Source organism: Stylophora pistillata, chromosome 13 (assembly GCF_964205215.1).
Source record: "Stylophora pistillata chromosome 13, jaStyPist1.2, whole genome shotgun sequence".
In the NCBI taxonomy this organism is placed as follows: domain Eukaryota; kingdom Metazoa; phylum Cnidaria; class Anthozoa; order Scleractinia; family Pocilloporidae; genus Stylophora; species Stylophora pistillata.
The window spans coordinates 21,493,586-21,515,899 of NC_142531.1; the positions used below are offsets into that span (position 1 = coordinate 21,493,586).

The 22,314-nt window shown below is 35.4% G+C and overlaps 3 protein-coding genes across 5 annotated transcripts; 2 read left to right on the forward strand and 1 right to left on the reverse strand.

The window, feature by feature from the left end:
* Nucleotides 1–7,310: 7,310 nt before the first annotated feature.
* LOC111329322 (uncharacterized) lies at nt 7,311–14,238 on the forward strand. Of its 2 annotated transcripts, XM_022933983.2 has the most exons (8): nt 7,311–7,469; nt 8,173–8,196; nt 11,543–11,575; nt 12,227–12,259; nt 12,654–12,752; nt 13,059–13,097; nt 13,554–13,586; nt 13,907–14,238. In XM_022933983.2, the coding sequence occupies exons 1-8, from the start codon at nt 7,418–7,420 to the stop codon at nt 14,002–14,004; spliced, it is 411 nt and encodes a 136-aa protein (XP_022789718.1). In that variant the 5' UTR covers nt 7,311–7,417; the 3' UTR covers nt 14,005–14,238. The 2 variants fall into 2 exon arrangements, with proteins under 2 accessions (XP_022789718.1, XP_022789719.1); XM_022933984.2 differs by lacking the exon at nt 11,543–11,575 and having other exon boundaries at nt 7,312–7,469.
* LOC148718137 (isoinhibitor K-like) lies at nt 13,927–17,000 on the reverse strand. Of its 2 annotated transcripts, none has more exons than XM_088743420.1 (2): nt 16,853–17,000; nt 13,927–15,200 (listed from the first exon to the last, which is right to left on the reverse strand). In XM_088743420.1, the coding sequence occupies exons 1-2, from the start codon at nt 16,905–16,907 to the stop codon at nt 14,998–15,000; spliced, it is 258 nt and encodes an 85-aa protein (XP_088599546.1). In that variant the 5' UTR covers nt 16,908–17,000; the 3' UTR covers nt 13,927–14,997. The 2 variants fall into 2 exon arrangements, with proteins under 2 accessions (XP_088599546.1, XP_088599547.1); XM_088743421.1 differs by lacking the exon at nt 16,853–17,000 and adding an exon at nt 16,037–16,278.
* A 3,665-nt stretch (nt 17,001–20,665) lies between these two features.
* LOC111329345 (histamine H2 receptor-like) lies at nt 20,666–22,084 on the forward strand. The gene has a single exon (XM_022934016.2). It carries the CDS (start codon nt 20,690–20,692, stop codon nt 21,812–21,814), a length of 1,125 nt encoding a protein of 374 aa, XP_022789751.2. The 5' UTR covers nt 20,666–20,689; the 3' UTR covers nt 21,815–22,084.
* The last annotated feature ends 230 nt before the right edge of the window (nt 22,085–22,314 follow it).

The window sequence follows — 22,314 nt, forward strand, 5'->3', positions numbered from 1 at the left end:
CACTATGTCCACCATCCTTTGTCTACGAAGATTAAGTTTTTTTTAAAACCTGGAGCGTTCGCCAATCAGCGCACACGAAAAGCTCTATTTTAGACGCGTTGTATATACTAGTCGACAATCTGTCGCGTCAGTAGTAGTAGTAGTAGTAGTGAACTTCACATTACCTAATATTCATCATCCACCATGCTATGTCTACTGTATTTATATATATATAATTCTTTGAGCCCTGGAGGGTTTGTTTACCAGCCTTAGGATATTCATCCAACATCATTTTCTTCTTTTTAATGGTCAGAGGTAACTTATGATTATTCATCTGTGCATCACACTTAGAATTTTAATCAACCAGAAACAACCATCAATCGTAGATCACGTCCTGGCTATAATAACAACGCTGTCCCCCTCCCAGCTGAAACGGTCCAAAGGCCACATTTCAAAATATTTCAACACTTGCTAAACTTGTTGCGGCAGGTGACTGACAATAACGCAAAAATAAAACAAAAATAGGAATTTTGTTATCTGAATAGTTAGTTAACAACTGACATGGCCAACCGATGGGGCAGATCCAAAAATGTTTCAATAAGACCTGGGAGTATCAGACTTTGTTTAAGAAATATTTCACCACAGGAAACAACCTCGTTCCCAGGGCCTTTTCCCTTAGCTGACTAAGGGAAAAACCCCTGGGAACGAGGCTGCACAATAAAACCTGTAGTACCCCAAGTTTAGTAGTATTACACCATTCTGTCGCTCAGACAAGGACCGACAACTAAGATGCATGTACCCACAGGTCTGGCTGGGGAGAGAACAGATTTATATGAACAAAACATTGTCAACTCTCATAGTATTAAAGCAATGTAGGCTAATAGGGCAAACTTCTTGGTATTGTTATAATAACGTAAGATATGTCATTTCTAACTGGCAGATCTTCTCTTCCTTTAGTTTCAACTTTAGATGTTGCAATCCATTTATCTTAACCTTTTCTTCCATTTGAGGAAGAATTGACTTACTTAGCAAGAAGTGCGTTTGTTTGAGGGCGGCCATTCTGAAAACATGTACACGTGTAAGGTGTGGAGCGAGTGGCGCGAGAGTTCTGGGGTGAGAGATCTCAGCATCAAGGGATAAAATTCAAATCACATTCGGAAATTTCATAGAATTTTATTTTCAATTCTTCTTTTTCTACTTAAGGTGATGTAACTCCAAAGAATTTTCAATTTCTGCCTCTACATTCGGTGCAAGAGAGGATCCGCCGTTTTTCTCTTATCGGTTTGGGTAATTGTGCGAACCATTTTGAATGTTGTTATTATTCCCTGGCTTATTTTAATAGCCATGATAGCAGCTTTTGATGGCCCAAAATACAAAGATATCGCTGGTTAAGAGGTGTGGATCCTCTCCACATGTTTTTTCCCCGTTATTAGTGAAAACGTGAGCTGTTCGTGTTGTTAGTGTTATTTACCACGTAGTAAAAGCTATACTGAATAGATTGATGAACAAATAAGTAAATCGAGATACAAGATAAAGACTTTCCGGCGGACGGTTTTAGTTTATGAACCTCTTTAATCTATCATATCGAGTAGGTGTGTTTTCTCCTTGTGTGGCAACATAAAAAGCTGCTGATGAGTTCGATACAAGAGATCATCGGTAAGAGACGATTTATTCATGGAGGTTGGTATAGTATTTGTTGTTGGTGATTTATATGAAATGTGCTGCGGTGGCAGCAAAAAGTCTCGATCTAACATGTAATTTGCTTGATACTGTGAAAAAAGTTGCAATTACAAAACAAAGTGAAAACGCTTGTACTGTTCAGGTGTAATCTTTTTTTCTCACAATGCAATCACTTCCGATGTGGACTGCAATTAATGTTTTGACTGCATACTGCTAGTCCTCTCCATAACAAAAGGTCAGGCGAACACGCATCGCCCTATAAACGTTAACCATTCTAAAAAATTTTTAGAGATGTCTAGCGAATTGGGTTCTATTGTTTCATCCCTATTGATTAGTTACTCTTTGAAAGTGGATGCTTTCAAACTAGTTCTTTGCAAGAGAACTGACCCAGGGATGAAAAGATTCTTAGCATCTCTGAGCACCTGTATGCGGGTAGTTAAAAAAAAAACGTTGTCCGTCTGATTGTTAAAGAAATCAATGGCTAGTTCCCTTGTTTTCAAGGGAAAGTGGCTACATAAGACTTCCTGTTATCAAATGCTTTAAAGAGCTCAATAAGGTAAGCACAAACTTAAATTACAATGTTCAAATACCTCGATTAAATCCGGTGAAGCATGAACTGTGAAGTAGCTTCCTTTCAGGAGCCCTATCACTCTTGCTAAATTTCTTCTAGACACCTACCTGAAAACAGGGCGAGAAGGTACAAGCAATTGCACTGAAGTTTTTAAGATTACCTTTACTGTACAGTAAAACTTTATATCTACATGTACAGCTCTGCTAAATCGGAATCGATAACGGAAGCTTTTGCTAATACTTTACAGTTGCTGGCGTCAGTAAATTTGTAAATGGTATGGAATAATTATAACCTGCTTGATGAGGATTTTACCGAATTCATCGAGATAAGATGCAGCGGAAGATGCGTAAAACAATTTAGATGCAAAGTTCTGATAAACAGTATTGTAAATGAGTATATTTTTGGATAGCCATATCATGCATGATTGTTGAAAAAATATATTATATTATTTTGCAGAAATTGCCATGAAATGTCCCTTTGGTTTTTTTCCTAAAATAATTATCTCTAATGAAAAAGAGAGAAGGCAAAGTGATATGATGCCGTATCAACTGATGCCGACTAGAGTGAATTAAAAATTTATTTTCCTTTCAGTAACGTTAAAGCGAAATAAAACCTCGAGTAACTATAACTTAAGTCATATCGATTGAATACAGGGCCTACTGAGATGAATTCATAGCTAAATCACTGCTATGCAAAAAGAAAATATACTAATATTCAAATTAAACCAATATCCTAAGCAAAATTTTGTCAGATCAGTTGTAAGTTGCCTGATATATATTTTTTTCATCTGCTATTTATGACAAATTTGTTTGCACATAACGTTTCATTTTTGTTAAGCTTAAATTATACCAAGGTTTATTTCCTCCCAATATTCAGCTAAAATAAGCATGAAAACACGCCCTTTAGTGGTTAATTTGACAAAGCCTAAAACAGTCGAGGGAGCAAAAAGGATTCGTTAAAGCTTCACCGCTAAGGAGAGATGTTTGTTAAACAGTTCGATTACATTTTTCAGTTCTGATGTTATATAAAGTTATCACCTTCAACAACATCGTTTTGACGATTTATGCCAGGTGATAATCTTCTATGCAAAGTCCAAACGAATTAACGAAAATCCTTTTTAAGATCTTGACTTTATTTTATTTATCTTTTTTATCTTAGTCATGAGGAGTGCCGCTGTGAAACTTTGAGGATTCTTCCCGCGAGTTGATACGAAAACGGTTTCTTCCTCCGCCAGAAGGGTCAATTTGCACGATGATATACTCTTAAAAAGACGAAATGCACCCTCTGCTCCTTAATTTTATGGTATATCATAAGTCACAAAGCTTTCTACATCTCTGCTGTGCTTTTAACGAACCATGGTGGTGTATATAAATTACGGGCTATTTAAAGGATAAAATGGTAACTTTTCAATTTGCAACCTTTTCGTCTTTGATATCACCGCAAATTTGTCATCGTAACAGTAGTCCAGATGATTTAATTGCTTCATCATTTACAGCTGAAATTCCTCATCCCTCAACGTTCTGTACTTCGACCAACGTATGAATGACTTTAATGAAGTATGCAAATATTAATATGCAAAGAAGGCAAACCTGACTCCTTTTGTCCTCCCTCACTGAAGATTTTAACAAGTTGTTGTTGGCAGCCTGAAAGTGTCGCCGGCATTCAAAAGAATCGGTTATCGAGGAAATGAAGATAAAGCTCGACCTCGCAGGGCGTCTGTAATTTGCTTAACAGCGTTGCAAGGGAGGAGCAATTTGTATTTTGAATACGATTAAGATTCTTTTAGTAGCATTCGAGCCGCCATTGCTCCTTGACTACAAGAGCCAAGCACTTTTTGTGGAGGATTGATCGAATCCTTTACTGTTCTTTGCGGAGTAGAACGTGAAACTACCTTGGTAAGCGAAAAAATCATCTTTTTTATGATGCACTAAACTTGATATTTTCTTGAAAGAAAAAACAGAAAATTGGAATCTCATTTGAAGGCTGCTGGGAATTACAATTTCAATTAAATTGGGCAAAGAGATCAGTAAGTAAGCAGTTTCATTTCCAAGTAGGTAGCTCTGCAGTAGCCTGTTATCTAAATAAGCAATGTTTTCATTTTCTTTGTCAGAACTTTTATGAATCAAACAAACTATTTTTCAACTTAAGCTAAATAATAGCAATGCGTGAAATATATGTAATACTTGCATTATTTTTGCAAAATATTTTTCCCTGTTTTGATCTTGAAATGTCTTTTTGAAAATACCTTCACAAAGATCACGACACGAGTACCCAATATAGACTATACCTATAACAATCAAATACTGAAACCCCAGCTCTGCCTCTCAAAAACTTAGAAATAAAATCATGTATTATCGTTAGGATTAAATTAAGAATTACCCCGTAACGACAACATAAGAAAAGGAGGATGACTTAGAAAAGAAAACGTAAATCGAATATCAAGAACTTTGTCCAAGAAACGATTAATTTGAGTTAGATTTTTATACAACGACAACAGATTACCTTCAAGCCTTAAAAGAGACCTTCAAGCCTTAAAAGAGTATTCATTTCTTTTTTTTTTGCAATTTAGAAATTTTCGCTATAAAAACTAAGAGGGAACTCATTACTTTTGGAAGCGCTGGTGTTGAAAGGCTTTCAACCAAAATGTTAAAACTAATTCCGATCATATTGGTTTAGAATTAACTGAGAACACAACGTTAGGGTACTTTCTTAAGTTTTACAAGTTTACCTAGACATTCGCCAAACATTTCCCTAAGAAACTTGGCGATTTGATATCACCGATTAATAATTTATTAGAAATCTGTTTTTGGAAAAATTTTCAATAGAGTAATTTTCTGGTGCGGCTTGATTTCATCTCCCCAATACACGATATTTATCCCTGATTCGCAATCGCAAAAGTGTTTGGCTCTCTCTCAGGTCAGAACAATTTTCGTTTGAGAACTCGCAAGTGCTTTTTCATTAAGTCACCTAAGGCAAGCCCCAATTGGCGAAAACAAACCCTTAGGTTTGACCTTCCAAGCAATGTTTTGGTTTTTAGAGCTTCGTTTGTCTCTAATTCTTCCGATTGAAAAGTCTTTATTTGGTATAAATAAAGACGGTTTTTCTTCGGTAAAGAAGGCTCTCGTCTAACGTGGTACATTGTTTAAGGGATTATCACGAGGCGATCTTGTTCGTTATCCTTGCACCTGCGTAAGTAACAATGGGCCTGTTTGTTGTGGTTTATTTGCAGTCATCTCGAACACAATCGATGTTTACAGATATTTTCTTTTTTGGTTGAATAAACCCAGTCTTACTGACGTATGTGAAGCGGAAATTTATCATCCAGAATTTTTACAGCTTTGTCATGAGGCTATTGTCGTGCAAGGATTTACGAGTCGAGAAATTTCTTTGAAAAAATAATCACTAAAAATAATCAGTATATTGAGTCATTTACTTTTGACTGATGCATTTACTTGATGGAAAAAAATCCTTTTTAATTATGATCACTGACGAAATGAGCCTGACTTTTTCGTTCCATAACTCTAAGGTTTTTCCGATGTACTAATGGCAATGTACTTTCCTTAATAATGGAACTCATCAAGGGAAAAAAATGCGACGATTTTCACCGAGCAATGTAAGGGTTTTAAATCTCAACAATCATCCTGACAAAAGGAAAGAGCGAATCAATTCGTCGTATCAGAAAAATTAAATAGTCAGGCATTTATTTCGGAATATATATTTTTTGGAATCTACCTTCATCTTCCTTGTCACTCATAAAATCCCATATTTTTTTAGACCGGTGATCTAGAATCCAAAATCTCGCTTATCGGTTGATAAAGGTTTATTTTGGACAAGACTTTTGCTACACAAAGTTTTTGCGTTGGATCTGTAGCACTCGTTTCTCAGTGCTTTTCGGGGAGTGCTCTCAATACAAGAGTAAGCAAGTTTGCTTACAGCGAGCTGTGATATTTATTTGTTCTTCTTTGTCACGAGCTCCTAAGGTCTAATTTCCGTATTGTCTCTATTGGACTATTTTCTTTCACATCCACCGACACTTGTAAATGAAATAACATGATCAGAACCACCCCTTAATACAGTTTATATTAAGCGCGGTGAAAATTTCTAATGAGGGCGACCTGCACATTCCAAGCTGGGCTAAGACACGGGATTTTAACGACTTCCCGCTCTTATGATCTTCGTGAATGAATAAACATGTCAGCCCATGCGAGTCAGTATCTGTAATAGATTGTTGTTGCTCAAATCTTATTGTTGTGCCTTTTTGTGGGGGTGTGTTGGTTTGGGTTCACCCTCTCGGCGCCGTGGCGCTGATTCTTTTAATTAAGACTGTGCAGAGTGTGGATCGGTTAATAAACGGAACAAAAGATCGAATCTGAGGATAACTAAAGCAGCTCTTGAAATTTTTATGAGTTGCCGGTGGGGCGGTGATTGTACATAGAATATAATAAAAAAAATTCGCCTGCATTGGGGTCGAATTATATCAGGATGTAATAAAGATTAACTTACAGAAAAGTTATGACCACGTTAGAGCTAAGTAAATAAACTCATGAGATGGACAACCTGAATGCAATATCTTTGGAATTTAAAGAAGATTTCTAAAAGGGTCAGAGATGCTGTGGACGTAACTAATCAATAAAAAAATCCTTATCTGCTTTTATGTATCACAATTAGTTAGTTCTTGAGCCAATAAGGAAGAAATTTTGCGACCGAGAATCTTGATAGCGTTTAACTGGACCTCTAAAATAAAATTATTCTGCCCACGTTCACATCATTAATAAGATCATCAATTTTTCAAGACACTTGTGAATCTATCTAATGGAAATATACCTTTATGAATGGATTTGAAATTAAGAGAAATAAAACCAACTTCCTTTGAGCTTTTAACGTTGCACAAAAGGCCCCCCAATGGCGTGAGAATACAACCAAATGCCCCAGCGGTGGTTCATGAAAAGAAAAAGGAGATAGAAAAAGCGAAATTAATACTATTTTGAAACCTAGGGTCACTTTTCCACTAATTTCCTTGACCACACTAATAGAAAAATGCCCTCTATTCATAGATCATATATTTGTTTGCAATCATGGCTCTGACAAGAGAATATAAAACCTGAGTGACATAACACCGTACCATAAAACCCAAAGGAACGCAGAACCGAGAACACCACGAGTCCAAGGCACAAGACCGCGTTCAACATGGAGAAGCTTACATGTTTAGTGATATTTGCCGCCTTATTTGCAATCACATGTGAGTCTTCTTCCAATTTTCTCCATTCTTTTTCCTAATATATATATTCTTTGGTTTTTAACATTTCGTGTACACCTTTTTGTTGAAATGCAATTTTTTTTTGCCTTTTCGAATAAGTTTTTTAAACGAACTGATCTACGAAGCAATTCTGTTTTTTGGAGAAATATTTTTATTTTTGTCATCTTTCTTTTGCATTTTATTACCGTACAGTTGGAAGGAAAACTATAGAAATAGGTTTAGAAGAACTTTAAAAATCTTTCTAGGCTGCTTAACAGCTAGCACATTTTTGACGTCTCGTTCTTTCCCAAATCTTAAGAAGATTTATTACTCTTTTTCTCCGTCCCACCTCTTGACAACTTGCATTGAAATTAAAAAAAATCTTTCATTTTCAGTCATACCCTTAATAAGATAAACAACAGCAATAGGGACTTATTTACATGGATCAGATTCATTTTATCGTGTTTCACATCAGCTCTTAGATGAACACTAATTTTCAACACTAATTTTCAAAGTCCGAAATCTAATCACAATTCGTTTATATATATTTCAATCAGTTTCTTTATCATTTTAAAGCAAGAGCAATTTTACAAATATATATCATGTAGTAGGCGAAAAATCATTGGTGCCATTTTCTTGTTAACTTTTTGGTGACCACTTCATTGTCATGCTGTTAAATTTAATTTCATTTTGTATTTTTTTAAAGGTTCTTTTCCAAGCGACGATAGAGGTGAGAATTTGAAAACCTTCTACACCAAGAAAAATTTAACTTCCAAAATATCTTTTTAAAACATTCTTATTTATCCTTCAATGCTACCAGTAGCCTTTTGCATTTAATACACAATTTAAAAGTTATAATGACATGGTCGGCAACAAGAGAGAAGGAGTGATATCTTTTCTTTACTAGGGAACATGAACTACTCTTTACACATAAATTGCATTTGGAAGAAAATTTCAACTGCACACAGTTGAAAATATGCAGGTCATTTAAAATAACGCTCAGACGTTTTTCGAGATCTTTACAACTAAAACTGCGCATTATTCAAATAAGATTTTAATTAGTTAGATTTCCGAGAAACGAGAGCTAGATTTTAACTGGAAGAGACTCGAGATGAATCTTCGACAGCTTTTTCACATCGCGCCCTAAAAAAATGAGAAAACTAGCTAAGATTCGCACAGCTCATATGGGGATCAGTAAAAGAGTGAAATTCGACGTTAACAGGTTATTAAATTCCAACAATTATTTTTAGAAAATCTTATCACTAAATTTCCGTACAAAATGCATGTCTACTTTTATGCGAACATAAATTATAGTTTTACAATACACAATGCCTGAACTGTACAATAGTTTCGCATTTTGCCTTGTTTGTCTTTAAAATTAAAAAGCGATTTACGATAGACAGGAACTAGACAGCTGATTTATATTTTGTAATATTGCAGGACTCACTCGTGATAAATAAAGATATCCTAAGTAAAGACAAAATATTCCTAGAATGATCTCGGTCGATGTTAATTTCGATATCAGAGCATAAAATCCATTGCACTGACACTTCGAATAACAGGCAATAATTGTTTTACATTTTGCACGAAATCGTGTAATGTATTCCAAGGTTAGAAGAAAAGTAGCTCGGTGAAAACTTTTGAGCTAAAAGGACCACTAAAATCAACGTTTTGCAGAATGTCTTTTAAATTAATTTTTTTTATCTAAATTCGAGATTCCCAAATATTATCGATTGACAAAAAGCCGGGAAAATGGGAGAATTTTGATTGGTGAGACTGGTCTGGTTTTGAACTGATCAAAGGTTCAAACATAATGCCAAGCTTTAAGCTCCGTATGACTTCGCAAAAAAAAAAGGACGCAATTTTCGTGGACAGTTTGAGGTTGTTAGGTTAGAGTTTGAAATCGTATTTTCAATAGTCTATTGTTTTACTGTCTTGCGTCATTCCAGTTTGGCGACAAAGTAAGGTCTCTTTAGAAAATCAGTGAAGACAAAAGAAAAAAAATCTATTACTTTCTGTTTTGGCTAAACGCAATTTTAATATTTCTCAGTAATGAACTCTATTGAGTTTTTTACAATGCTACTTGATTGCTTTCATCTGTGAAATGGAAAGTCTAGATTTTTATTAAGAAATTATTCTCGTTAAATAAAAAGAAAGAATGGCAGAAAAATTAATGAATCCTTGAAGTAGATAAAATTACTCTCTTTTTTCAGGTTTTATGAAAAAAATACGGAAAATGTCTTTTTTCTCTCCATTAAATAAAAAGAATGAAAGCTCTCCAAAGGCTGAACTAAATTTTCGCTTTGTCAACAAATGCCTCAAAACATTGAAATTTTTCATCTCTTTGGAAGGTTCATCTTTCTAAATTTATTTAAAGCTGCTAAGGATTTCCGTAGTTTAACATAAGATATGGAGTAAAAATGAAATTACCATTCTAAATTTGTGATCGATAGAAAATCAGGCCTTCTATACTCAATATTTTATGCAGAAAATATCCAAACTGAGTGAAATCATTATAAAAAAAAAGTTCTGTTCGGTTTATGATACTTTAAACTAAAACTAACATAGCGAAGGAGAAACATTTCGATAACGGTGTTATAAAACCTAACACCTCACAAGCTTGGTTACTCCATAACTGTTTGAAAATAATTTTTAAATTCCTTTTTGCACCTTTAGAAATTATTGCTTTCAGATACTGGATTGAAAGAGTATGGGAACTCTTTCGTAACAAGGTGTCAAACATATATTTAATAATTAATAATTTACCAATGCGGTTTTCGTTGTTGGGTATCAAGCTATTTTAAACTTCGATCCAAATAATATACGATCCAAATAATATACTTTTTTTCTCAACTATCACCGCCGCTGTTCTTTGAGTCTAAACTGCAATTAGCTAACCCTTGTTTTAGAAGCGGCAACTACAGGCAGAAGGTCAAAGTTCTCTTGAAAGTATTTTGGTAAATGGGGAATAAGAAAACTACATTTTGATAAAAGTCTGACTTTGAACTTTAACTGTTTTATCTAAAACTAGAACAAAAGTTCTATCAGAGAAATAATTAAAAAAAATTTACTCCCTGCCGGCAACATATGAGAAGTTTTTTACCTCTATAAAACATTCCGGTTTTACAATTTATTGCCACATAGTTTGTGATTGAGGATTAGCTCCTCTCCACATATTCTAAGTTTTAACAGAAAAAAACATCGTCTTTTCTATCTCGCACTGGAAACACTTGGAGTTTTGAAAAGGAGCATTAGTCATATATCCCTGGCTTTTTTTATCTAAGGAAGAGATGCAGACCAAATTTTCCGATGTGAACCTTAATGTTTGGTGCATAAGTGTTTGCCCCTTTTTATTGTACAAACAAAACTAATTTTAATGCTTCAAAACAAATTTTCTCCAGCTCGTCTTCCGCCAAAGCATCTTTCAATTTCCTAACATGTCACGGTTTATGACTCCGTAGAAATCTAGCGACAAAATTTAGAAGGCACCTTAATTCATCTTCGTACTTTTTACAATTATAAAAGGTTTATGAAATTGCACAACCCGGTTATCAATGCACCTGTTACAAATTTCGCAACAAAATCGTTAACGTAACTCAAAATAAACTCTAGAAAGGTTTTTTGGCGGTAAAAAAGCTTTGAAGCCTTATTCAGAAAAAAACGTTCGGATTCAATTAATGATTAGGAAGTTCTTCTCTCAAAAGTTACTTTAAATTAAGACTCAGATCCCTTTAAGGAGCCTACATCTCTTAAGAAAATGCGAGTCTAAAATTTAACATACGGATTTTCTCTAACTGAGTGTGAATGTGGGTTACTAAATGATTGCTGCAATTCATATATATTTAATAAAATCATTAAAAAACCGTAGATATAAGTTGCGCCCTCACAGATACTTCTTTTATATGCAAGAAAGAAAAGCATGACAAAGCTAACATCAAAGAAAAGTCTGTAACATATCACCAATAATAAGTTCTCGCAATAAGTTAAAAGCAACGAATATGACTGCAATATTAACACAGCTTTAATGTCCGCTCTAATCCTGTAACTTTGATTCTAAAAGTAGTTATCTTCCTTAGATTTGATAAAGAGTGAATGGATGCAAGAAGCACGTTAGTACCATGACAGAATTTACCTACCAGTATTTACTCAGTCATTTTTGCTTATTTTTTCATAATTCAGTGATAAAGTGAATTAATTTACTCCTCAGTTTGTTTTATTTTGTCTATCATTTCTTATCAATTTCTTTTTAGTTTAGAGGGAGAAGGAAAAGTTATTGTGAAAAATTATCCAGACGCATTAGACGAAAGACTCCCTTGGATATCACCATTAAGTTCTTTTTTTTCTTCAGAATATAAGCCCAAGGGGTTCCAAGTGGTTCTTTCAGCTTTGACTGTTATCTAAATTTCCTTCAACAATTATGTTTCTTGAAGAATAAAAGTTATTTCTCAGAGTGACAGAGAGAGAGAAATAGCAGAGGAACCGCACTTGATTTAAGGAAAACTAAGATCCACCTTGTTAACGAGCTTCGGCCATGAAAAAAGTCGACGGGGTGTACATTAGGGGGGCCACATTAAAGATTCTTTCACACTGACACCTTTACGGTTCACAAGGCTAATTAAGCGTATGTCATTAAGAGAAGAGAAATTACAAAAAAATTTTCTTGATTATTTCTCTATTTATTTGTTATGTGCACTACAAATGCAAATCTGAATGGCCAAAGAAACGCTCTGACACATCCGATTTTCCCTTTTTTATTACAGGAGATAATATACAAGAAAAGGAAGACGAGCTTGGTACGTAAAGATTTTAACGCATTAATGCTTTCCTATTTATTTCAATATTTTGGAAATTATTTGAGAACTTGGTTTCAAATTGTCAAGAAATTTGAAATGATTCGAATTAACTTGTTTTCGACAAAAGAAGCATATGAGAATTATTAAGGTGTGGTAAGTTGAACAAATAAACTTTTTGTTTGACATCGTTGTCCACGAAAGACTAAAAAACAAGTCTAAGGTAAAGGTTACTAATTCACAAGTTGTGCCCCCTAGCGGTAACTAGAAGGTTTCCTTTCATTTAGGAGTTTTAAATTTTTTAAAGATTGGTTCCACTTTTAAGTTCTTAGCTAGAAGACTGTGCCAAGTTCTATTCAAAATATCTAAATGCATGTTTCTTCCCTTTTTTTTTCAGAAACTCGTAATGAAATGCCTTGTTCCGAAGAGCTCGGACTTTTGAAACATTATCACATCAACTTGAAATCCGTTCCATGTAGTACAACGACCAAGAAACGTTAGTATTTCACTTTAATTACATCACAAAACGACGAGAACACAAAAGAGTTCTCTGCGCTTTTGACTCAAAATCTGTTTGCCTAGACTGCATCAACTCGTGACCATGATAACTGGGGTTTCTTTCTCATTGGAAAGGCTTATCCTTCACATTCCGCCCTACCCCTGAGGGTATAAAATGGCGCTGCCCTTCGGTTGGTACTAACACTAAATTGCTGCATTTGATTTCAGTACGTATCCTGTTTGTATTACGTTAACATGGTATCTGCTCTCCTGTTTCTTGACCATTTTCATGTTTTGATTGCAGGCGCCACGAACTTGCTCGCACGAGAGTTTAAAAAGCAAGGTAAATAGGACCTTTTTCAGTTGCAATGAGCTATGAATTTTGATTTATAAGTGCTCGCCATTGGTTGGACAAGTCCTGTTAGAATTGTGATAGCTAGAGGGCCATTCATTTAACCAAATGATTCCGTTTCATTTTTTTCCTTGTTAGAATAGAAAGATTTTTATCTTACGTTTGTATATTTTTATGCAATTATTGACGGAACAGTTATGAAGGTATTCAGTCGGTGACTGAAACATCCAGAAATCTGAAATACCGCCACTAATCGATTGATAACCTGGCAAAATATTTAGTTTAACTACAAAACCAAGGAAGGATTTATGCAGAAAGCAAACTTCAGTTAAAACTACACTGTATGTCATATATATTCCAGATTTGATTCCCACTGGACCTGTCGCAAGCATGCATGTTTTAATCAATAGCCTTGGGTAATCATTTCCTCTTCTAATTCGTTCGTAGAATTTGACTTCGAAAGGCAACGTAATGGTTATGGTAAGATGTCCTTATTATTTTTATTATTATTATTATTATTATTATTATTATTATTATTATTGCCGTGTGAGGACGAATCATGTAAGGCCTAACGACCTGTAACAAAAACTACACCAGAAACCATTTAAAAAGTAAAAAAGATAAAAATTTTAGTATGTAGCTCTATGAGAAATTTAGCAAAAAATTTTGGGAGAAGACAAATCTTTGACGCCCAAAACCATGCATCACAGGACATTGAGATACTCACGTGAGTCAATCAGAATCCTCAATTTCTTCTAGCCAAGAAATACTGATGTTGATGAATCCATTCTTTATTTTAGTCCGTGATTTTAACTCTTGCTGCAGCCCAGAGTGCGACTGGTTGCTGGATTACCTGGAAATCGACTCCACCGTGGTGAAATGTCTGGACCGCAAATAAATCCTTCCTTCAGTTTCTCCTTGAACACAGAAATTTCAGATAATATAAAAATAACTACAGAACAAACAATGACAAGAAACCTCGCAGTTTAATAATATCACTAGTAAGAATGTTCAGTCGCACGATGAGGGTTTAAGCTATGATAGTCGGAAGTATAATTTATTAATTAAAAAAATCAATGTCATGCTGTACAAAGATATCACGCCAGAATGAATAAAATTCACGATTAACTGAGTCCCTTTGTCTCATAATGGTGTGGATGATGAAATCTGTACCCGAAAACAAGCCTGTCACTCATTCTGTGTGATCAACTTTGATGCCTTATCATAAAGGGGAGCAGTAGCACTGCTACGCTTTTCACTCCTCCTAATCTCCCAATGAAGATGAGGGACGGAGGCAGCAAGCGACCACGGCGAGAGCGAGGCGAAGCCACGCCGAGAAGGAGGAAAATAGAAGAGGAGGACAATGCGAAAGGAAGAAAGGCTGTGGTCGAGGTACGAACGAGACTACGATGTTATGAGGTTTAAACGAAGATGACACGATTAAGAGACGAGATTGAGACTAGGACGAGAAGAGATGGAGCGGAAAATTCATAAGTCTTTATATTTCCTTTCCTATTTTACACTCTTACTCAGTTAAAAGCTATACGTCAATTTCCATGCTAAGCAGGCAAAAAATAGTAAGCACATGCCTATCTGTGATTCTTTCCATTTCCATAAATGCCTAAATGAATAACAGAAAATAATTATAATCTCGCAATTATGAGCAGGTTTACCACAAGAATTCAAACTTTTATTTATCTATTCAGAGAAGGCTTAACTTCGTTCGCTCGACACTACCTGAGTCTTCAACTTAGTTTACCATCTTGTGGTAAATTCACTATTTTCTTAATCTTGGTTCTACAGTTCATATATGTCTGTAAACTGAATATAATGGCATCGAAGGTCCGATGAAGAAAGAACTTTACACGATGAAGCTTGGCTTTCTTCATCTTCAGCGCAGACTTTCCTTCACACCACAAGTGTTTTGACAATCTGCCAGTGACTCAAAGTTGTTACTGTTACCTTCACAGCCACCATAGATAAATTCTTTGCAGGCGCCAGCATTTTTGTCGAAGTAATATCTCCTTAGGTATGCCATACAATGACCACCTTCGGCGTCTAGGTTGCAGAAATCTGGCCGCGCTTTAGTATATCCTGGTATAGGGAAAAAATGAAAGAAACCCTCTGCTAAACTTTGTGTATTTTATCTAAGTTGCTACAAACTTGGAGAATAAAGTCGTTCATTAACAACGTACAGCTCGCAAAAGGCCACGCTTTTTTTTTTCGCTTTTCCAACTACGTTGATTACAAAGCTATACTTTATTAACAGTAATGTCATTTACTTAGGTTGACAATGCCTCCCTGTTTAATTCCTTATTTTTCAAGAATTTAGAAATGTCGGAGTCCGCAATTGAATTTTAAGTTCATATGAAGACAATAGAGCGAATTCGTATGATCCGTTAGTTATAGGCTGCTGAGTTTTCACTAAATGCTAATGAGAAGAACGATTCAGAACAGTTGTGGACACTGGAATCTTTCGTTGGTGAAACAGTTCTCGAGAATACCGGACGCTCGTTGAAATATATTGGATTGTTCAAAACAATTGGTTTTTATAACTGGCCAAGAACGGGCAAAGAATATTCTGTGGAGCCAAAAGGTCGTGAATGTGCACGCATAAGTCAACTGATTTTGAATGTACCTACCTTTTTTGGTGTTTTTACAGTCATTATTACCCCACGAAAATTATTACCCTCTGTAGCGTTGGTTCATTGAATAAATGTTCACAACTGTTCTTAATTGTTTTTCTCATTAGTATTTAGTGAAAACTCACTAGCATATAACGAACGGGTTATACGAATTCGCTCTAGTTCAATGAGAAGTTATGCTACTCACTAGAATCTCAAAACACAAATTTTATCATAACAAATGTTATCTTTACATATTTCCTTGGTGGTCAGGGGACTTACGCGTTTATGTTCTTCACAACTCACTCTTTTTCTTCATGCATTACGAGATGTCTTCCTTTCTTAATTCGTGATCGGAAATACTTCACAGCCAATTCACAATGTTATGCACAGAAATATTGTAATTTCTGGAAAATTGAGTATCACACTCTTGAAGCCTTGACGTATTGTTTGGTATAACTGGACCAAAATTGGTATCTAGTAGCAAAACAAGCTACTACTTCGTCTAAATTTATAGTAAGCCGATTCTTTCTCGACGCTGATGACATGGAAATGCATTCACTGTTAAAATGTTCACTTGTGGCACTTAACAATTCTTCATCGGCGCAGCTGAATCCACACTGACATCAGAATAAAAGGTAAAGATCTTGGCTCACGTATGAAATTAAGTAAAGCCAAAACCTTTTTAGGAATCTCTTGAATGAAAAGTGAATTTTCAGATTTCTTTGGTTAAAGGGCACGTATGAATGGACTTAAAATTGTTAATTATTTAGATCTAATAACTTTCTAAACGCCTCCAAGTCTGAAACGTTTACCGAGCCGACAACCGATTGTTTAAGCTTTGAATCCTAGTTTTTTATCTCAGTTAAAAACTTTTAAATTTTTTCTACCAATCTTCATTTGAAACAATTAATACAATAAGTTTGTTACGAAGGCGGATTTTGAACACGATGGGTGCCTGTCTATCGACATGGGTTTTTAGATCAGAGAGTTACAACCAAAAACGAATGACGCTCAAGTTGAGTAAGTTGATACAAATAGCTGCAGGATTTTAGATGTATACAGTTTAAAATATTAGATTGAAATCTAAAAATAATAATAATAATCTATAAATAAACCTACCAATAACAAATAGGGCGAAAATTATGACCAACACTAGACTGGTTAAAGTCTTCATTTTCGTCACGGACCTTTGAGACGGTCGTAGTTTTTTAGCTTACGACGAAAAAAAAGGATGAAAAAACCTTTTTATTTAGACGATCTTTAGAGCATTTAAATAGAGATGACTGGTCTATTAACTGAGCAAATACAGGCTTTCAGGTGTGATTGAATAAACGCTGAGAGGGGAATGAACACAATAAGGAAATCCCGTATATGAATTACGACGTGAGTTTCAAATGAATGGGACAAAACCATTGCGGAAAGAGAACGCTTATTTCGAGGAAGATAGACCTTCCCATGTTTTATTATAACGTCTCTCTACATTAAAATTTGAATGAATAAATGAATCGAACTCCACAAAAAGGGCCAAATAATTATCTCCTATTGTTCAAAATGGTACACGTTTATACATCTTCAGCAATCTTGGCGATCCGAAGACTCTGATTGGTTTGCTGACTTGTGCTAATAAACATCATCCTCCAAACAACTAAGAAATGGGCCGTTGACGTCTGCCTTGAATATTTTATGGGAAAGGGAAGCCTTGAATCATTTTTCTGATAATTACTACTACTGCACGAAACCTGAAATTGTTAAACAAAGTTTCACAGTTGCGTTCCGATGTAATTCACTCGCACGAACCGTTTTGCAAGATGCCTTTATTCCCACTATGGCAAGCAACTTGTAAATATTTTTATAATATTCATTCCTATAGCATTTTATATTATGTGCATATCACAGATCCTAAACTAGTCAGTATTTTTATAAAAAAAATCTAAAGGTTTAGACTCTTGGTTGTCTCTGTGATCTCTATTCGCCCAAACTGATAAAAACCGTCACTTAACTCCATACAAGGACAATGGTTAAAATGAACTTAAACTTCATCGATCACATCACTCTGCAAGCCAAGGAGCAGAATAAAATGATTTATATCTACATCGACATAATACGTAATTTTCTAAGGTTCCTTTTTCCTCGACACCAGAGCTACCGGTGTATTTTAATATCAGTTAAAATAAATTGAGAGAGAAAGTTTTTACCTTTGGTCTTAACCTTACTCTTTACCTGGTTACAAGCTTGATAAGGACCTATTACCCTCGGTGTTCATGAGCAGTTCTTCATACATTTCATTTTTGAAGAGGGTAAAGTTTTTATTCGAAAGATTTCTTAATTTTAGGCCATATTCCTTTTTTCATTTGATTCTATGAGGTCATTCATGAAACCACCAATTGTCAATATTAAGTTATTAACTTAAGGCCGAAAGGTGATAGTTTTTACTTTTTTAAGGGTGCAACTGCTCTATTTGATGTAATCAAAGAGATGTAAAGGATGCGTGGACATTTTAATTGTTATTTTCTGCCATAGGGTCACGTACGTTTAAGTTCGGCTGAGAAAGCTATCCATGTTTGAGTCGAAAGTAACCATTAATTACAGTTGAAATGATTATTTTGCAATGGCTCCTATAAAGAGGGTTGCTCGCTTAAATATCGTTGTGATTTCTTACCAGAAGGCTCTCTGGTCTACTGTCGTGAAGCTGGGTCTTTATCTGTTTGTTTCTTTGTTTGTTCGAACAAATTTCATACGTGGGAATTATCATCTGCCAAAAAGAATTTTGCAATATCAATTTGAAAGTGTAACAACAGCAGTCGTTGTTAAATAAATCAAGAAATAAAAAGAAAAAGTATTAAAGTTTACTAAAACGCGGTCATGTTTCCTCCTCTTATCTCCAAAATTGAGAAAGAAAAATCACAAGAAGTAAACTATTTGAAGATTTCCGCAAAATGGTGGCTGTCGGAAACATTTGATAGGGCCCCTCGAAGAACTCGAAATATGTCAATGAATGTGATTCCCGGTGGATTTCCACACAGGGCTATCTTTTTACCATTTAATGTATCAAATGCCACAAGCAATTCTTAGCTGATCATATTTGCTATGATTTGAATTGAAACACTTTGGGTATCGAGTCCGGGTCTCTCCGCAAAAAGAGGTAGGTTTTTGCAATCTCTCTTCGCCTATAAGAAGTAAATAGTGTTTCGAAAAAGTTTAGTGTTTCGTTGTTCAGTCAAGAGAAAATAATGTAAGAAACGTCTGAGGCATAGACCAGTATTTATAAAGAGACCACGATATTTGGTCTTCAGTGGAAGTCGTATGCCTTTAGCAATAATCCAAACAAGGCCAATTTATTAGAAATATGTTTTATCTCAGGGGAAATTAAACCTTGAAATAATTTCATCCATTCCTTCTTTAAAAAATATGAATATTCGACTTGATACAATAAAAATAAAAGAAAGGTAAATGTTATTCAAGGTCACCAATCAGTTATTATCAAATCATATCCAACAAATCAGACCAATATACATTTGAAAACTGCAAACTCGTTGATTTTGGATGGCCATTTTTCAGTCCCGATCGAATCTTACAGCTCACTTCATGTGATATTAGAAAATATTTTTTGCCCCCAAAGACCCCTAAATATTGGTAAATATAATTGAATTCATAAGGTTGAATTTATGTCTTTTAGGGTAAAGATAAAAACGGATAAATCCGGTTGATGACTCGCACCTTGAAAACCTTTAAGATTTTAGAGAAAATGCAAAGACAGTTCCGAAAAAGTGGCGATTTTGTTCCACCATAACAAAAGCGATTAGTTGAAAAGCCCTTGAAAGGAAAGAGGATTTTTGGAATTAGTTTAGTGAGAGTTGTGTTATTTACCTTCGTTGGCATTACTTGAGAACAAATATTACTTCAATATAAAAATAAAGATATGGACAACACGTACTCACATAAAATGCTTCAGAAAGTACGCGACTTTATGAATTCATACCACTTCCCGTCAGTCATTTATAAACTGACAAAGTAATAAAATAATAAGTCGTGCATTTTGAGTCAATTGCAAACAATTTGGAGCTTTGAGTACAATTAACCATTTAAAATCTTCACCTATCCATTACCTGCCGATAAAGCGCCCCCCTGACGAAACAACGTTTGGTCATGTTTTGGTGTGTTTTTTGGTTGGGTCAATTCCAAGAAATATTAGAGCTAATACTTTTCCGGATATAAGATGCAATGTTTGATGGATGCTTTTTTTTAAGGAAAAGTGTTTAAAAAAATCTAATAATGACAAGACCTGGCTTCACTGAACTAATATGAGGTAAAATTTACGTCGTCATGTTGTTATACCGAATAATCGGAGTAATCGGAATTTTGATCAATCTACTCTTAATCTTGATTTCCCGCAAATGCCTTTTTCTGTATGTGTACCTTAAAAGTGAAAAAGTAATTTAAACTAATTTCCTCAATACTGCTTTTATTTCATGCGAATGAAGGTCTTTTTAAGACTGTAACTCTAGGGTGAATGATACTTCCTGCCTGGAATTAATTTTCGCTTCATTTATAGTTGCCAACAGAGGCCATTTCCTTCTTTTCTCCCAAAAAGAGTTACAATCCAAATTGGCGAATGTAACACTTTTCTGAGTCAGTTACTATCTTAAGGTTATAATTTCCATTTATCTCTATTATGTGAAAAAAAAACTTTTTAACAAGCTTTCTTCACTAAATGCTCTTTTTTTTCCTTTTCAAGTTAAGAGTTCATTTCATCGGTTTTAAAACCAGTGTCAAAACAAACATGTTTTCATCCCGCACGCTTTGTTTGCATGAAAAGTGCGTACATGTTTTGTCTTTCTAGTTTCCATTAACAGCCTTAAAATCTATGAGGCGATAAAACTTGCCTTCAATTTTTATTCATTTCATATCACTGCTTTAGTTTGAAGAGTTCACTTTGACTGAAGCACAAAAGGCAGGATGAACAACACTTCTTTGGGCAAGGATAACGTTGGTTCTCCATGGAACCCTGTATTCGTGAGTATCTCCGTCGCTTGTTATTCACTGATTATCGTCATTTCCCTTCTCGGCAACAGCCTCGTGTGTCTGGCAATTTGCCTGAATAAAAGTCTTCGTTCTTCACCGGCCATGTCTTTCATCTTTTCGTTGGCCTTCTGTGATCTGTTAACCGCCGCCTTCGCGATGCCGTTTGACGCCGAAAGCCTACTCCTGAATAGCGCTTGGAAACATGGCGAAATTCTCTGTATTGTGTGGACAACCACGTATTTATTCAGCGTTCCTACGTCGATACTAACACTTCTGGTCCTCACAATTGATCGATACAAGACCCTGAGTGATCCGCTGAGAAGGTTTCGCAAATCGATTTTCTTATCCATCCGATCCTCTCGTTTTGTGGTGGGATTCCTGTGGTGCTACTGCCTGGCATTCTGCTTACTGCCTGTCATGGGGTGGCGACGCACGCCTCATTACGTAGTTGGAGGTTACTGCAATTTTAACATCACCGTTACCTATTCAGTTGTGACCAACATCCTTCACTTCATACTACCATTGCTGATCATCGGCGTTATTTATTTTAAGATTTATAACATCGCACAGAACGTAAAACAATGCCACGAGTTGGGTGGGGGTACAAACTCTTTTCCAAGCCATATAACCCGACACCCTACCTCACGCGATCAAAGACGCTTTAAACGAAATCTCAGAGGAACTAAGACAATTGCTTCGATCGTTTGTGCGTTGTTTATCTGCTGGCTTCCTTACAGTGTAACTAGCACTGTCTTTGGCCTTTGTAAAACGTGTTTTTTGAAATCCCCAAGGGAACTATCCATTGTGCTACTGATGCTGGGATACCTCAACTCGGCCCTAAACCCTTTCATCTACTCTCTCGGGAACCGGAAGTTTAAGGACACGTACCGCATTCTCTTCCGGTCGCTCAGGAAAATTACAAGAAATGCACAGCGTAGGTCAAGAGCGTCTTCTAAAACAAGTGACTCATCGATATCCGGAAGACATCACGTAAGCGTCATTGAGCAGGCTCGTAACATAAGACTGACCTCTTTCACTGTCTCTGTTTCAATAAATTAGAAATCAATTCTCTCATATCTTTCAATCATGACAAATTTTCTTTGACTTTTTCGAATTCCTGCCCGAAAGGGAAGGGAAGTCGGAGTTCGCAAGTTTGAAATCATGATTGCAAATTCGTTCTCTAGAATGACTAACTTAAAAAGTATTCCGTATCTGACACATTCCATGTCTCTAGAAGAAGATATATTTAAAACCATTTACTCGCTGTAAGCTAAGCAAAACTGTAACATTTTAGAAGATAAAATTGCTTGTAAAATAAAAAAAAATACAGTGTCAAACCACTCCAAAGTTTGAAGAGTTACAACAGAAACACTCTCTTTGACCTTGAGAACAGAGACTCGAGACGAAGTGGTCATCAAACATGCATGATAAAATTTATTTGAATTACGAGATTACGTGTTATGCAATTGCAACGTACACATGACTCAAATTTCTAAAATAGGACGATTTGTTTATTAGGGTATGAAATCTGTTGGAAACAAATTAGGTGTTAAGACTGA

What these genes read in the sequence shown, in the direction of transcription:
- LOC111329322 (XM_022933983.2), top strand. Translation starts at nt 7,418, where the DNA reads ATGGAGAAGCTTACATGTTTAGTGATATTTGCCGCCTTATTTGCAATC. An exon ending in TAGTACAACGACCAAGAAAC is followed by an intron (nt 12,753 to 13,058) that starts GTTAGTATTTCA and finishes TTTTGATTGCAG; the next exon opens with GCGCCACGAACTTGCTCGCA. An exon ending in AAGGCAACGTAATGGTTATG is followed by an intron (nt 13,587 to 13,906) that starts GTAAGATGTCCT and finishes TCTTTATTTTAG; the next exon opens with TCCGTGATTTTAACTCTTGC.
- LOC148718137 (XM_088743420.1), bottom strand. Translation starts at nt 16,907, where the DNA reads ATGAAGACTTTAACCAGTCTAGTGTTGGTCATAATTTTCGCCCTATTT. An exon ending in TTTCGCCCTATTTGTTATTG is followed by an intron (nt 15,201 to 16,852) that starts GTAGGTTTATTT and finishes TCCCTATACCAG; the next exon opens with GATATACTAAAGCGCGGCCA.
- LOC111329345 (XM_022934016.2), top strand. Translation starts at nt 20,690, where the DNA reads ATGAACAACACTTCTTTGGGCAAGGATAACGTTGGTTCTCCATGGAAC.